The sequence below is a fragment of the Oncorhynchus mykiss genome, chromosome 9, assembly GCF_013265735.2.
Source record: "Oncorhynchus mykiss isolate Arlee chromosome 9, USDA_OmykA_1.1, whole genome shotgun sequence".
Lineage (NCBI taxonomy): Eukaryota > Metazoa > Chordata > Actinopteri > Salmoniformes > Salmonidae > Oncorhynchus > Oncorhynchus mykiss.
Genome location: NC_048573.1, coordinates 75,847,000 through 75,862,821, shown reverse-complemented (window position 1 = coordinate 75,862,821; position 15,822 = coordinate 75,847,000). Strand labels below are relative to the sequence as shown.

Sequence of the window (15,822 nt, the reverse complement as noted above, 5' to 3'; positions counted from 1 at the left end):
TTTGGGCCTGCTTTTCTTCAGCAGGGACAGGGAAGATGGTTAAAATTGATGGGAAGATGGATGGAGCCAAATACAGGACCATTCTGGAAGAAAACCTGATGGAGTCTGCAAAAGACCTGAGACTGGGACGGAGATTTGTCTTCCAACAAGACAATGATCCAAAACATAAAGCAAAATCTACAATGGAATGGTTCAAAAATAAACCAATCCAGGTGTTAGAATGGCCAATTCAAAGTCCAGACCTGAATCCAATCGAGAATCTGTGGAAAGAACTGAAAACTGCTGTTCACAAATGCTCTCCATCCAACCTCACTGAGCTCGAGCTGTTTTGCAAGGAGGAATGGGAAAAAATTCAGTCTCTCGATGTGCAAAACTGATAGAGACATACCCCAAGCGACTTACAGCTGTAATCGCAGCAAAAGGTGGCGCTACAAAGTATTAACTTAAGGGGGCTGAATAATTTTGCACGCCCAATTTTTCAGTTTTTGATTTGTTAAAAAAAATTGAAATATCCAATAAATGTCGTTCCACTTCATGATTGTGTCCCACTTGTTGTTGATTCTTCACAAAGAAATACAGTTTTATATCTTTATGTTTGAAGCCTGAAATGTGGCAAAAGGTCGCAAAGTTCATGGGGGCCGAATACTTTCGCAAGGCACTGTACTGCTGTAACTATAACCGAAGAGAAATCTCTCGGGAGGTAATACAATCAACATTTGATTGTGAGGTCGGGTTAATTAACAAAAGGACTTGTTATCTCAATCACACCATGAGCAGTTAATCATGAAACATACACCAACACCTTTCTTCTTCCCAAGGAGGTCTTTATTCCTGTCTGTGTGATGAACTGTGAATCCAGATGGCGAGAGCCATGATTCTGTGAAACAGAGTATGTTACAGTCCCTGATGTCGCTCTGGAAAGAGATCCTCGCCCTGAGCTCGTTTACTTTATTGTCCAGGGACTGAACAATAACGAGTAATATACTCGGAAGCGGTGGATGGTGTGCACGCCTCCTGAGTCGGACTAGAAGTCAGCGGTGTCTTGGAGCAGCCTCTGGGATAAATATAACTGCCCTGGGGTGTACAAACAAAGGATCCAATTCGGGACAGTCGTATTTCTGGTCGTAATGCTGGTGAGTTACCGCCGCTCTGATATCCAAAAGTTATTTCTGTCTGTATGTAGTAATACAAAAATCTTCATGGGATAATAATGTAAGAAATAACACACCAAAAAAAAAAAAAATACTGCAAAGTTGCTTTGGAGCAGAGCTGTCTGTCGGCACCATCTAGACATTCTCAACAAGCAAGATACATTAGCCTAGTGGTTAGAGCGTAGGACTAGTAACCGAAAGGTTGCAAGATCGAATCCCTGTGCTGACAAGGTACAAATCTGTTGTTAACTGCTCCTGAGTAAGGCAGTCAACCTGTTGTTCCTAGGCTGTCATTGTACATAATAATTTGATCTTAACTGACTTGTTTGGTTAAAATGTTTTAGTTTTTTTAGTGGCATCACAGGATGTCTGAATAGTTCAGAGTAGTGTGTCTTTGGTATCCTTAACGGAGAGCTCTTTGAAGATGGCGATGGATAGCCTACTTGAACAAGCTAAATAAATTATACAGGTATGCAAATCATGGAAAGAGACACACATATGTGAAGCTGCTCAACCAGGTAAATTGGGGAAAAAGCATTTAAAAAAAAAATGTTTACGAGGTTCACTGGCACATCTCTTATTCCGAGGGGACCGTCACGACTGCGTCGCGGCTGGATAGGCTGCTCTCAACATCCACGTCATTACCAACTGCGTCACCGTTAAGACCAGCGTTTTGGTCGCTCTTATTAAATATCTGTAGTTGCACTGACCGAAATGCACTGACCGAAACATTGGCACATGTCAAATATATCCAACCCTCCCAGCCTCAGCCCTAGACCCAGTCCCAGCCTCAGCCCTAGACCCAGTCCCAGTCCCTGTCCCAGCCTCAGCCCTAGACCCAGTCCCAGTCCGTGTCCCAGCCTCAGCCCTAGACCCAGTCCCAGTCCGTGTCCCAGCCTCAGCCCTAGACCCAGTCCCAGCCCTAGACCCAGTCCCAGTCCCAGTCCCAGCCTCAGCCCTAGACCCAGTCCCTGTCCCAGCCTCAGCCCTAGACCTAGTCCCAGTCCCTGTCCCAGCCTCAGCCCTAGACCCAGTCCCAGTCCCTGTCCCAGCCTCAGCCCTAGACCCAGTCCCAGTCCCAGCCTCAGCCCTAGATCCAGTCCCAGTCCCAGCCTCAGCCCTAGACCCAGTCCCAGTCCCTGTCCCAGCCTCAGCCCTAGACCCAGTCCCATTCCGTGTCCCAGCCTCAGCCCTAGACCCAGTCCCAGCCCTAGACCCAGTCCCATCCCAGTCCCAGCCTCAGCCCTAGACCCAGTCCCTGTCCCAGCCTCAGCCCTAGACCTAGTCCCAGTCCCTGTCCCAGCCTCAGCCCTAGACCCAGTCCCAGTCCCTGTCCCAGCCTCAGCCCTAGACCCAGTCCCAGTCCCAGCCTCAGCCCTAGATCCAGTCCCAGTCCCAGCCTCAGCCCTAGAGCCAGTCCCTGTCCCTGTCCCAGCCTCAGCCCTAGACTCAGTCCCAGTCCCAGCCTCAGCCCTAGACCCAGTCCCAGTCCCTGTCCCAGCCTCAGCCCTAGACCCAGTCCCTGTCCCTGTCCCAGCCTCAGCCCTAGACCCAGTCCCTGTCCCAGCCTCAGCCCTAGACCCAGTCCCAGTCCCTGTACCAGCCTCAGCCCTAGACCCAGTCCCAGTCCCTGTACCAGCCTGAGCCCTAGACCCAGTCCCAGTCCCTGTCCCAGCCTCAGCCCTAGACCCAGTCCCAGTCCCTGTCCCAGCCTCAGCCCTAGACCCAGTCCCAGTCCCTGTTCCAGCCTCAGCCCTAGACCCAATCCCAGCACTAGACCCAGTCCCAGTCACTGTCCCAGCCTCAGCCCTAGACCCAGTCCCAGTCCCTGTCCCAGCCCCTGTCCCAGCCTCAGCCCCTCCCAGTCCCAGCCTCAGCCCCTCCCAGTCCCAGCCTCAGCCCTAGACCCAGTCCCAGTCCCTGTCCCAGTCCCAGCCTCAGCCCTAGACCCAGTCCCAATCCCTGTCCCAGCCTCAGCCCCTCCCAGCCCCAGACTCAGCCCTAGACCCAGTCCCAGTCCCTGTCCCAGCCCCTGTCCCAGCCTCAGCCCCTCCCAGTCCCAGCCTCAGCCCTAGACCCAGTCCCAGTCCCTGTCCCAGCCCCAGTCCCAGCCTCAGCCCCTGCCAGTCTCAGCCCCAGCCCTAACCTCTGCCCCTACACTATCCAAATGCGTTTTTACCACTCATCACACACACTATTGTGAGGAGAGGGGGAGGGGAGAAAGAGAGAGCAAAATAGCACGAAAGAGTGAGGGGGTAGGGATGGAGGGATGGAGAGAGTGAAGGGGGGAGGAGACAGGGAGGAGAGAGAGAGTAAGCTGCTTATCAGGACATAGAGCATTTAGAGCTGTCAAACGAACAAAAAGTCTCTGTCTCTCAGTCAATCAGACAGTGTCTCTGCCAAACTAACAGACAGTATATCTGTCTCTCTGTCAAACGACCAGGCAGTCTCTCTGTATCTCTGTCAAATGAATAGAGTCTCTCTGCGAAACGAACAGACAGTCTCTCTCTCTCTCTCTGACAAATGAACAGACAGTATGTCTCTCTGCCAAATGAACAGACAGTCTGTCTCTCTGTCTCTCTGTCAAACACACAAACAGTCCCTCTGCCAAACAAACAGACAGTCCCTCTGTCTCACTGCCAAACAAACAGACAGTCTCTCTGTCTCCTTCAAACAAACAGACAGTCACTGTCTCTCTGTCAAATGAACAGACAGTCTCAAATGAACAGACAGTCTCTCTGTCAAACAAATATACCATCTCTGTCTCTCTGTCAAATGAACAGACAGTTTCTCTGTCTCTCTGCCAAACGAACAGACCGTCTCTCTGTCTCTGTCAATCGAACTGACAGTCTCTCTGTCTTTCTGTCAAATGAACAGACAGTCTCTCTGTCTCCTTCAAATGAACAAACAGCCACTGTCTCTCTGACAAACGAACATACAGTCTTTCTCTCTGCCAAACGAACAAAACAGCTCTCTGCACACGCAGTAGTCCATTCACTGCATTGCGTGGCAGTGGTGGCGCTGTCCATGGTGCTGAATCCCATTCAACTCAATGAGACCTTGTTAAAGTTTACTAAAAAGGTTCACTCGGCGACATCAGCGACATCCAGAAAAATCTTAAAAGGGGCAATCTGCAGTTGTTACACACCTCTTCAGACGTCAGATCAAATTAATGATATAAAAGTCTTAGAACACCTACTCATTCAAGGGTTTTTCTTATTTTATTTATTTACTATTTTCTACATTGTAGAATAATAGTGAAGACATCAAAAATATGAAATAACACATATGGAATCATGTACTAACCAAAAAAAGTGTCAAACAAATCAAAAATATATTTTATATTTGAGATTCTTCAAATAGCCACCCTTTGCCTTGATGACAGCTTTGCACACTCTTGGCATTCTCTCAACCAGTTGTATGACGTAGTCACCTGGAATGCATTTAAACTAATTAACAGTTATATCATTAAATGAATAATATATATCCATTAATTCTTGAAGAATATAACTTTTTTTTAATGCCTTACGCGCTTAGTTCAACTGTCACACCCCATCCAAACCCAATATATAAAGCTTGTTTTATTAAATGTAAACAAACACTGTATAGCCTCAAAACATGTTTAAATGATAAAATTGATATCATGGATGGTCAGGTCTTGCATACATAGCTCAGTCTATGAATTGGAGAGTGGTTACATTTCTCCAAGGCCACATCCATTGTAACCAAAACAGAGGCGGATGACTGCTTTGTTAGTCTTTCAACTTCTGTATTGGCCCTTTAAATGGCACCTTTTCATCTATTTATTTCTATGTACTGCAGATACTTCATTGTAATTCAGCCTGCATCACTTAGAATACCATTACAATTAAGGTCAACCAGCTCAGACGGACCACAACAAGGTTTGGACATGCATTCTAATTAGTGTGATGTAGTTAGTTGTTTGTTGTTGGGGTCTTTAAGCAGGATCTGTCTGGTTGTTAGGGTCTTTATAAGCAGGATCTGTCTGGATGTTAGGGTCTTTATAAGCAGGATCTGTCTGGTTGTTAGGGTTTTTATAAGCAGGATCCGTCTGGTTGTTAGGGTCTTTATAAGCAGGATCTGTCTGGTTGTTAGGGTCTTTAAGCAGGATCTGTCTGGTTGTTAGGGTCTTTAAGCAGGATCTGTCTGGTTGTTAGGGTCTTTATGCAGGATGTGTCTGGTTGTTAGGGTCTTTATAAGCAGGATCTGTCTGGTTGTTAGGGTCTTTAAGCAGGATCCGTCTGGTTGTTAGGGTCTTTATGCAGGATCTGTCTGGTTGTTGGGGTCTTTAAGCAGGATCTGTCTGGTTGTTGGGTCTATAAGCAGGATGTTATAGCTTGTAAAACCAAATGCTCTGTCAGTTGGCCAAATACCATAGTAATGCTAGGACTGATGAAATACCATAGTAACAAAGACAAGGCCATAGTAACACAGACAAGGCCATAGTAACACAGACAAGGCCAAAGTAACACAGACACGGCCATAGTAACACAGACATCACCATAGTAACACAGATAATACAATAGTAACACAGAGAATACCATAGTAACACAGAGAACACCATAGTAAGACAGAGAATACCATAGTAACACAGAGAATACCATAGTAACACAGAGAATACCATAGTAACACAGAGAATACCATAGTAACACAGACATCACCATAGTAATGGGCTGATGGAGAGAACGATTACAATCTTTTTATCGGATCAAATCTGAAGGAAGCACTCAGAGCGATTATAATCTCCTGGGGTGGCACGGCAACGGGCTGTGTGTCACAGGGCAACGGCATATATAATACAAACGCTGCTGCCTTCACACTGGATAACCGCCAGGACACAGAATGAGCCATTTGACAGAAAAATTATACTCATAACATGGATCCTATGCACATTCAACCCCTTCCAAATTCATTCATACAACATGGCTGTGACTCCAGACCTGACGGAATAGAAAACCATTTCCCCCTTCCTCTCTGTTGTGTCACACAATGTTCAGCTGATCTCAGTCCCAGATGGAACCAGTCCATGATGGGACCAATGTTCAACTGATCTCAGTCCATGATGGGACCAATGTTCAGCTGATCTCAGTCCCAGATGGGACCAATGTTCAGCTGATCTCAGGCCCAGATGGGACCAATGTTCAGCTGATCTCAGTCCCGGATGGGACCAATGTTCAGCTGATCTCAGTCCCAGATGGGACCAATGTTCAGCTGATCTCAGTCCCGGATGGGACCAATGTTCAGCTGATCTCAGTCCCAGATGGGACCAATGTTCAGCTGATCTCAGTCCCAGATGGGACCAATGTTCAGCTGATCTCAGTCCCAGATGGGACCAATGTTCAGCTGATCTCAGTCCCAGATGGGACCAATGTTCAGCTGATCTCAGTCCCAGATGGGACCAATGTTCAACTGATCTCAGTCCATGATGGGACCAATGTTCAACTGATCTCAGTCCATGATGGGACCAATGTTCAGCTGATCTCAGTCCCAGACGGGACCAATGTTAAGCTGAACTCAGTCCAAAATGGGACCAATGTTCAGCTGAACTCAGTCCAAAATGGGACCAATGTTCAGCTGATCTCAGTCCCAGATGGAACCAGTCCATGATGGGACCAATGTTCAGCTGATCTCAGTCCAAGATGGGACCAATGTTCAGCTGATCTCAGTCTAAGATGGGACCAATGTTCAGCTGATCTCAGTCCCGGATGGGACCAATGTTCAGCTGATCTCAGTCCCAGATGGGACCAATGTTCAGCTGATCTCAGTCCCAGATGGGACCAATGTTCAGCTGATCTCAGTCCCAGATGGGACCAATGTTCAGCTGATCTCAGTCCCAGATGGGACCAATGTTCAGCTGATCTCAGTCCCAGATGGGACCAATGTTCAACTGATCTCAGTCCATGATGGGACCAATGTTCAACTGATCTCAGTCCATGATGGGACCAATGTTCAGCTGATCTCAGTCCCAGACGGGACCAATGTTAAGCTGAACTCAGTCCAAAATGGGACCAATGTTCAGCTGAACTCAGTCCAAAATGGGACCAATGTTCAGCTGATCTCAGTCCCAGATGGAACCAGTCCATGATGGGACCAATGTTCAGCTGATCTCAGTCCAAGATGGGACCAATGTTCAGCTGATCTCAGTCTAAGATGGGACCAATGTTCAGCTGATCTCAGTCCCAGATGGGACCAATGTTCAGCTGATCTCAGTCCAAGATGAGACCAATGTTCAGCTGATCTCAGTCCAAGATGGGACCAATGTTCAGCTGATCTCAGTCCATGATGGGACCAATGTTCAGCTGATCACAGTCCCAGATGGGACCAATGTTCAGCTGATCTCAGTCCAAGATGGGACCAATGTTCAGCTGATCTCAGTCCATGATGGGACCAATGTTCAGCTGATCTCAGTCCCAGACTGTTCAGCTGAACTCAGTCCCAGATGGGACCAATGTTCAGCTGAACTCAGTCCCAGGTGGGACCAATTTGCCATACTGCATCTCACGAGTGCTAAATTATCGCTGGGTAAAAGTGGTTGTAAAACAGTAGCCTCACTCTTCTGGTAAATTAAGGAATAAAAGTCATTCTCCTAAAATACCTTATGCCCTTTCCACAATACTGAGCCAATCCAAGCCAGACCAAGCTGTACTGAGCTGGCCCAGTTACACACTACAGTTGAAACTGTTCTTGAAAGGACAAAGGAAGCACAGTATGGTCTGGGTCGGCAAAATAGTATGAAATGGGTCAGTACATATTGTCCACACAGTGATGTTTGATCAGAAGGATCCACATTTGATCAACTAAACAGTACTGGCATCCAGGGACCAGAAATTGGTCTGGGTATTTCCAAAACACCAGCCCATGTTTTCCCTCGAGGCCACCGGCCTGTGTTTCCCTTGAGGCCTCCGCGCTGGCCTGTTTCCCTTGAGGCCCCCACACCGTCCTGTTTCCCTTGAGGCCCCCACGCTGGCCTGTGTTTCCCTTGAAGCCCCCAGACCGGCCTGTTTCCCTTGAGGCCCCCACACCGGCCTGTTTCCCTTGAGGCCCCCGCGCTGGCCTGTTTCCCTTGAGGCCCCCACACCGGCCTGTTTCCCTTGAGGCCCCCGCGCTGGCCTGTTTCCCTTGAGGCCTAACTAACTAACTGGCTGAGAACCTGGCTGACTGACTAACTAACTGTCTGATTGACTGACTAGCTAACTGACTGAGTACCTGGCTGACTGACTGACTGGTTGGCATTGAGATTTCCTTATTATAATGCATCTAGATGACACTGCAACATTATCAGGCAGCCATGTTTGCTCCCATTAACATTACATGAGGAATATTTCACAATGCCATTATTGTTTAACATAATACCTAGAATTAGAACAATATTTAAAATTCTAAAAAGTTGTCTCTAAATATAGGGCTCTGGTCGGGACTCGTAGTCAGATATCGGTCAGAGCCACGTCCATCCCTCCCTCCCTCTCCAGTGCCACACTGTCTGATGGTTACATAAGACTGGGGTTAAAGAGGGAAAACCCTTCTCTTTGCAAAACAACAGACGTGTGAAACTCACTGTTAGAATCAGGCCTGTCCTTCCATCCATACATTCATCCCTCCATCCATCCCTCCATCCCTCCATCCATATCTCCCTCCCTCCCTCCCTCCCTCCCTCCCTCCCTCCCTCCCTCCCTCCCTCCCTCCCTCCCTCCCTCCCTCCCTCCCTCCCTCCCTCCCTCCCTCCATACCTCCATCCTTCCTTCCATCCATCCATCCCTCCATCCATCCATCCATCCATCCATCCCTCCATCCATCCATCCCTCCATCCATCCCTCCATCCATCCATCCCTCCATCCATCCCTCCATCCATCCATACCTCCATCCATCCCTCCATCCATCCCTCCATCCATCCTTCCATCCATACCTCCATCCATTTGTCCATTAACAGGATATGCCTGTACTGTTTGGGTTCTCTAGTGTTGCAGCTGGCTGACAGACTAACTGGATGGCTGACTGCCTAGCTGGCTGGCTGACTGGATGGCTGACTGCCTAGCTGGCTGGCTGACTGGATGGCTAACTGCCAAGCTGGCTGGCTGACTGGATGGCTAACTGCCAAGCTGGCTGGCTGACTGGGTGGCTGACTGCCTAGCTGGCTGTCTGACTGGGTGGCTGACTGCCTAGCTGGCTGGCTGACTGGATGGCTAACTGCCTAGCTGGCTGGCTGACTGGATGGCTAACTGCCTAGCTGGCTGGCTGACTGTGACTGACTAACTCACAGGCTGACTTTCCTGGTTGACTGAGTGGCTGGCTGACTGGATGGATGGCTGGCTGACTAGCTGGCCAATTAACTGCCTGACTAACTGACTGACTGACTGACTGACTGATTGACTGACTAGCTGACTGGCTGATACATAAACATGGCTTTACAGCTTACTATCCACCATGATCCCTTTATCTGTCTAGGTTACATTTAAATCACCGACAGGATCTAGCACATCACGTTAGACATGGGATGGACTGGCTACAGGTAATGAATGACTACACATCTACATGTCCCATAACCCATTTATTACTCATCTATAAGCATGTCATGGACGTGTTATAACAGGTCCCAACCACATTATTAAAGGGAAACAGCCATAACATATCTATAGCATGTTCATGTCATGCTATGCAAGATCCCATATGTAGGTATCTTAATAAGGTGGACTTTTTTCTTGAATAGCTTTTTAAACAAGGGTCATATTCAAAACATTAAATTCCCCATTTCAGACTCATCATAATAATTATTTTTGTGAGTAAAACATACCAACACAGGGTGGTTAATTTGCTAACTAGCATCTCCCCTTATTCACTAATGTAGCTAGCTACCTACCTTTTAAAAAAACGACAAATGAACAGAGAGAGAGACCAGTTGCTTGTATTTTGAGTGCAGAGGAAAGGTGAGAGGTCACTACCAGGTGACAGCCCAGTTTTCTTCTGGCTCCTTATTAGGGCCTCCCGAGTGGCGCTGCGGTCTAAGGCACAGTGCTAGAGGCGTCACTGCAGACTTGGGCTCGATACTTATTCTAAAATTGATTAAATTGTTTCATCAATCTACACACAATACCCCATAACGACAAAGCAAACAAATGTTTTTTAGAATTTTGAGCAAAATGTATTAAAAAACAACAACTGAATTAAGACCTAATACCCAGTTCTTTGTTGAAGCCCCTTTGCAGCGATTACAGCCTCAAGTATTTTTGAGTAAAACGCTTGGCACACCTATATTTGGGAGTTTCTCCCATTCTTCTCTGCAGATCCTCTAAAGTTCTGTCAGTTGGATGGGGAACATTGCTTCAAAGCTATTTTCAGGTCGCTCCAGAGATTTTCGATCTGGTTCAAGTCCGGGTTCTGGCTGGGCCACTCAAGGACATTCAGAAACTTGTCACAAAGCCACTCCTGCGTTGACTTGACTGTGTACTTAGGGTCGTTGTCCTGTCGGAGGTCCTGTCTTTGCTCCGTTCATCTTTCCCTCCATCATGACTAGTCTCCCAGTCCCTGCCTTTGAAAAACATCCCCACAGCATGATGCTGCCACCACCATGCTTCAGGGATGGTGCCAGGTTTCCTCCAGACGCTTGGCATTCAGAACCAAGAGTTCAATCTTGGTTTCATAACCAGAGAATATTGTGACCAAGAACCCGATGGTGACTCTGATAGAACTCTACGGCCAATTCCTTCGACTTCATGGCTTGGTTTTTGCTCTGACATACACTGTCAACTGTGGGACCTTATATAGACAGGTGTGTGCCTTTCCAAGTCATGTCCAATCAATTGAATTTACCACAGGTGGACTCCAATCAAGTTGTAGAAACATCTCAAGGATGATCAATGGAAACAGGATGTACCTGAGCTCAATTTCGAGTCTCATAGCAAAGCATCTGAATACTTAAGTAAATTAGAATTTGCATTTCTAAAAACTGTTTTCACTTTGTCATTATGGGGTATTGTGTGCATAATTAATCAATTTTATAATAAGGCTGTATCGTAACAAAATGTGGAAAAATTCAACCCCACCCCCCAATGTTGACTCCAATGCTTCCAACAGTTGTGTCAAGTTGGCTGGATGTCCTTTGGATGGTGGACCATTCACGCGGGAAACCCAGCAGCGTTGCAGTTCTTAACACAAAACGGTGCACCTGGCGCCTACTACCATACCCCGTTCAAAGTCACTTAAATCCTTCTTTAACCCATCTCCTCCCCTTCATCTACACTGATTGAAGTGGATTTGACAAGTGACATCAATAAGGGATTCATAGCTTTCACTTGGATTCACCTGGTCAGTCTGTGTCAGTGGAAAGAGCAGGTGTTCTTAATGTTTTGTACACTCAGTGTAGAAATGACGATGATAATCCCTTGGGTTCCATTTTGAATCATTTTATGTGTCTAAAGGTAGAACTTTGCCTACTCGGCAGGCCGAGAGAACAAAGTGCAACTATAGGCCTACCACTGGCCAATCAGATAGCTCAGATCACCCCGTCTGTACAGTTCCGTAAAAGCCATAGACCTTGAAAGCAGAGCAAAGTTGATACCGTGAGAATTCTAAACTTTTGCAACTATGATTAGAAAGAGACTCAACGAAAACAGCAAAGAAGACCGTGTCCCCCTTTTCTCAGCTGTCCCCCTCCGAAAGACCTAAAGAACATCTAATTATATCAATGTCACGCACCCATCTGAGCATATTCCCCTGTCTGTTATACTAGCTAGGTCTCTGTCATTCCCCTGTCTGTCATGCTAGCTAGGTCTCTGTCATTCCCCTGTCTGTCATGCCAGCTAGGTCTCTGTCATTCCCCTGTCTGTTATACCAGCTAGGTCTCTGTCATTCCCCTGTCTGTCATGCTAGCTAGGTCTCTGTCATTCCCCTGTCAGTCATGCTAGCTAGGTCTCTGTCATTCCCCTGTCTGTCATGCCAGCTAGGTCTCTGTCATTCCCCTGTCTGTCATGCCAGCTAGGTCTCTGTCATTCCCCTGTCTGTCATGCTAGCTAGGTCTCTGTCATTCCCCTGTCTGTCATGCCAGCTAGGTCTCTGTCATTCCCCTGTCTGTCATGCCAGCTAGGTCTCTGTCATTCCCCTGTCTGTCATGCCAGCTAGGTCTCTGTCATTCCCCTGTCTGTTATACTAGCTAGGTCTCTGTCATTCCCCTGTCTCTCATGCTAGCTAGGTCTCTGTCATTCCCCTGTCTGTCATGCCAGCTAGGTCTCTGTCATTCCCCTGTCTGTCATGACAGCTAGGTCTCTGTCATTCCCCTGTCTGTCATGACAGCTAGGTATCTGTCATTCCCCTGTCTGTCATGCTAGCTAGGTCTCTGCCATTCCCCTGTCTGCTATTCCCCTGTCTGTCATGCTAGATATGTGTCTGTTGTTCTCTCCTGTCTTCCATGCTAGCTGGGTGTCTGTTTTTGTCCTGTTGTCATGGTAGCTAGGTGTCTGTTATTCTCCTGTTGTCATGGTAGCTAGGTGTCTGTTATTTTCCTGTCTGTCATGGTAGCTAGGTGTATGTTATTCTCCTGTTGCAATGGTAGCTAGGTGTCTGTTATTCTTCTGTTGTCATGGTAGCTAGGTGTCTGTTATTCTCCTGTTGTCATGGTAGCTAGGTGTCTGTTATTCTTCTGTTGTCATGGTAGCTAGGTGTCTGTTATTCTCCTGTTGTCATGGTAGCTAGGTGTCTGTTATTCTCTTGTTGTCATGGTAGCTAGGTGTCTGTTATTCTCCTGTTGTCATGGTAGCTAGGTGTCTGTTATTCTTCTGTTGTCATGGTAGCTAGGTGTCTGTTATTTTCCTGTCTGTCATGGTAGCTAGGTGTCTGTTATTCTCTTGTTGTAATGCTAGATATGTGTACATTATTCTCCACCATTCTAGCTGTTTGTGTGGTGGTGAGCCAGTCTTTATCAGCCATCACCACTGCACCACACAATACTGAGACAGTCTTTATCAACCATACAATACTGAGACAGTCTTTATCAACCACTACACCATACAATACTGAGACAGTCTTTATCAACCACTACACCATACAATACTGAGACAGTCTTTATCAAACACACAATACTGAGACAGTCTTTATCAACCACTACACCATACAATACTGAGACAGTCTTTATCAACCATACAATACTGAGACAGTCTTTATCAACCACTACACCATACAATACTGAGACAGTCTTTATCAACCACTACACCATACAATACTGAGACAGTCTTTATCAACCATACAATACTGAGACAGTCTTTATCAACCACTACACCATACAATACTGAGACAGTCTTTATCAACCACTACACCACACAATACTGAGACAGTCTTTATCAACCATACAATACTGAGAGAGTCTTTATCAACCACTACACCATACAATACTGAGACAGTCTTTATCAGCCATACAATACTGAGACAGTCTTTATCAGCCATACAATACTGAGACAGTCTTTATCAGCCATACAATACTGAGACAGTCTTTATCAACCATACAATACTGAGACAGTCTTTATCAACCACTACACCATACAATACTGAGACAGTCTTTATCAACCATACAATACTGAGACAGTCTTTATCAACCACTACACCATACAATACTGAGACAGTCTTTATCAACCACTACACCATACAATACTGAGACAGTCTTTATCAACCATACAATACTGAGACAGTCTTTATCAACCACTACACCATACAATACTGAGACAGTCTTTATCAACCACTACACCATACAATACTGAGACAGTCTTTATCAACCACTACACCATACAATACTGAGACAGTCTTTATCAACCACTACACCATACAATACTGAGACAGTCTTTATCAACCACTACACCATACAATACTGAGACAGTCACATTCACTCTATCAGCGGTTCATTCATCGAGTCATTGTGCAAATAATTTCAGATCTTATCCGTCTAAACGTTATAGGCAGTTGGGGATGAATGTATCTAAATATTAGCTGTTCAATCACAGGTTTGGAACAGACATCAATTATGGAACAGTATGGCAGTCACATCAATGTCTTCTCCATCAAAACATTGATGCAATTGAGGTGGCACATATCCCCCACCCCCCCACACAGTTTAAATGGGCATGAATGACCCTTCTAAAAGACAGAACCTGCAGGACTACCCGTGGAGCTGGAATCCTTAATGGTGTAAACTGGCACGACCGTTTGGGACATTATAAACAACAACAAAAAAAGAGGTCACTCTAAAAACACAAACAAACACTGGTTTTGTTTTCTACGTTACTGCAAAAACGAACTGTTTACCGTTGATGCTCTTCTCCATACGAACATTCCTCCGTTTAAACAACAATTAACGACAACAATAACGACAGCGTCGGGGGGGCGAACAGTGTTTCCCCCTTTTAAACCAGCCGAGATAGATATAACAGTCTTAATGTTGTACTCACCAGATCGTGGTTGGTAGAGTTGGAGTCTTCCTCGGGGAAAGGCTTGGACACCCCCAGCGCTATACAGTTGGCAAAGATGGCTATCAGGATGAAGATGTCAAAGGGTCTAGAGAGGAGAGTGGTCACGGAAACAACAAAAACAACCCACATTGAAATGAAAACGGATGTCCTGACTCTCTGTGGTCACTAAAGATACAAACTCGTTCAAACAACATTGTTGACCTAATGGGTTATGAAAGGAGAAGTCAAGAGGACTGGGACGGGAAAACTTTGACGCTCAATATCTCAGAACTATGCTTTGCGTAAATATAACATTGTAGTCCCAAGGTCAAGGTTTTAGTAACAACTTAACCAAACATTGTTTTTTTCTTTTTTTCCCCCCCAGTGGATTTTTTGGTTGTGCTTTTAAAATGGTTTGAAAGCATAGTGTTAACATACTAGAAATTCAACAAACTTTTGGTTGTCCTTTTTTTGAGGGGGTGAATATAGGTTGTCATCTCACTGATCAACAGCTCAACCAGAGGAGGCTGGTAGGAGGATCTATAGGAGGGCAGGCTCATATTAATGACCGGAATGAGATAAATAGCATGGTATCTAACCATTACAATGAGCCCATCCTCCTATCGTTCATCCCACCAGTTTCGACCACGTATTACCCGATTACGATACGTGCCATCCCACTGTGCACACTACGTCATTTTAACGTGGATAATTAGGTAATATTTGGCTAGTAATGTTAACCCCCGTGTCCAGTGTAAATTCATCATGGCCACCTAATCATCCCCAGCTTCTAATTGGCAAAACAACAACCAGAACAATGCTTATACAACAACAATAATACTACTACTAATAGCAGTACTACTACAACAATACTGACTGTATACTACTACTACTGCTATTACTACTACAACAACAACAATACTACTACTAATAGGAGTACTACAACAATACTGACTGTATACTACTACAACAACAACACTACTACTACGCATAGCAGTACTAGAACAATACTGACTGTATACTACTACAACAATACTACTACTCATATCAGTACTACAACAATACTGACTGTATACTACTACAACAACAGCAATACTACTAATCATAGCAGTACTACAACAATACTGACTGTATACTACTACAACAATACTACTACTCATAGCAGTACTACAACAATACTGACTGTATACTACTACAACAATACTACTACTCATAGCAGTACTACA

At 45.8% G+C, this 15,822-nt stretch overlaps 1 protein-coding gene across 1 annotated transcript in view; it reads right to left on the bottom strand.

Moving 5' to 3' along the window:
* Positions 1-15,822, bottom strand: part of cacna1fb (calcium channel, voltage-dependent, L type, alpha 1F subunit) — a 210,845-nt gene that overhangs the window by 175,251 nt on the left and 19,772 nt on the right. The window contains exon 3 of the mRNA XM_036989057.1: positions 14,597-14,702. Coding sequence (XP_036844952.1) covers positions 14,597-14,702 — 106 coding nt within the window. The remainder of the gene's footprint in view (positions 1-14,596; positions 14,703-15,822) is intronic.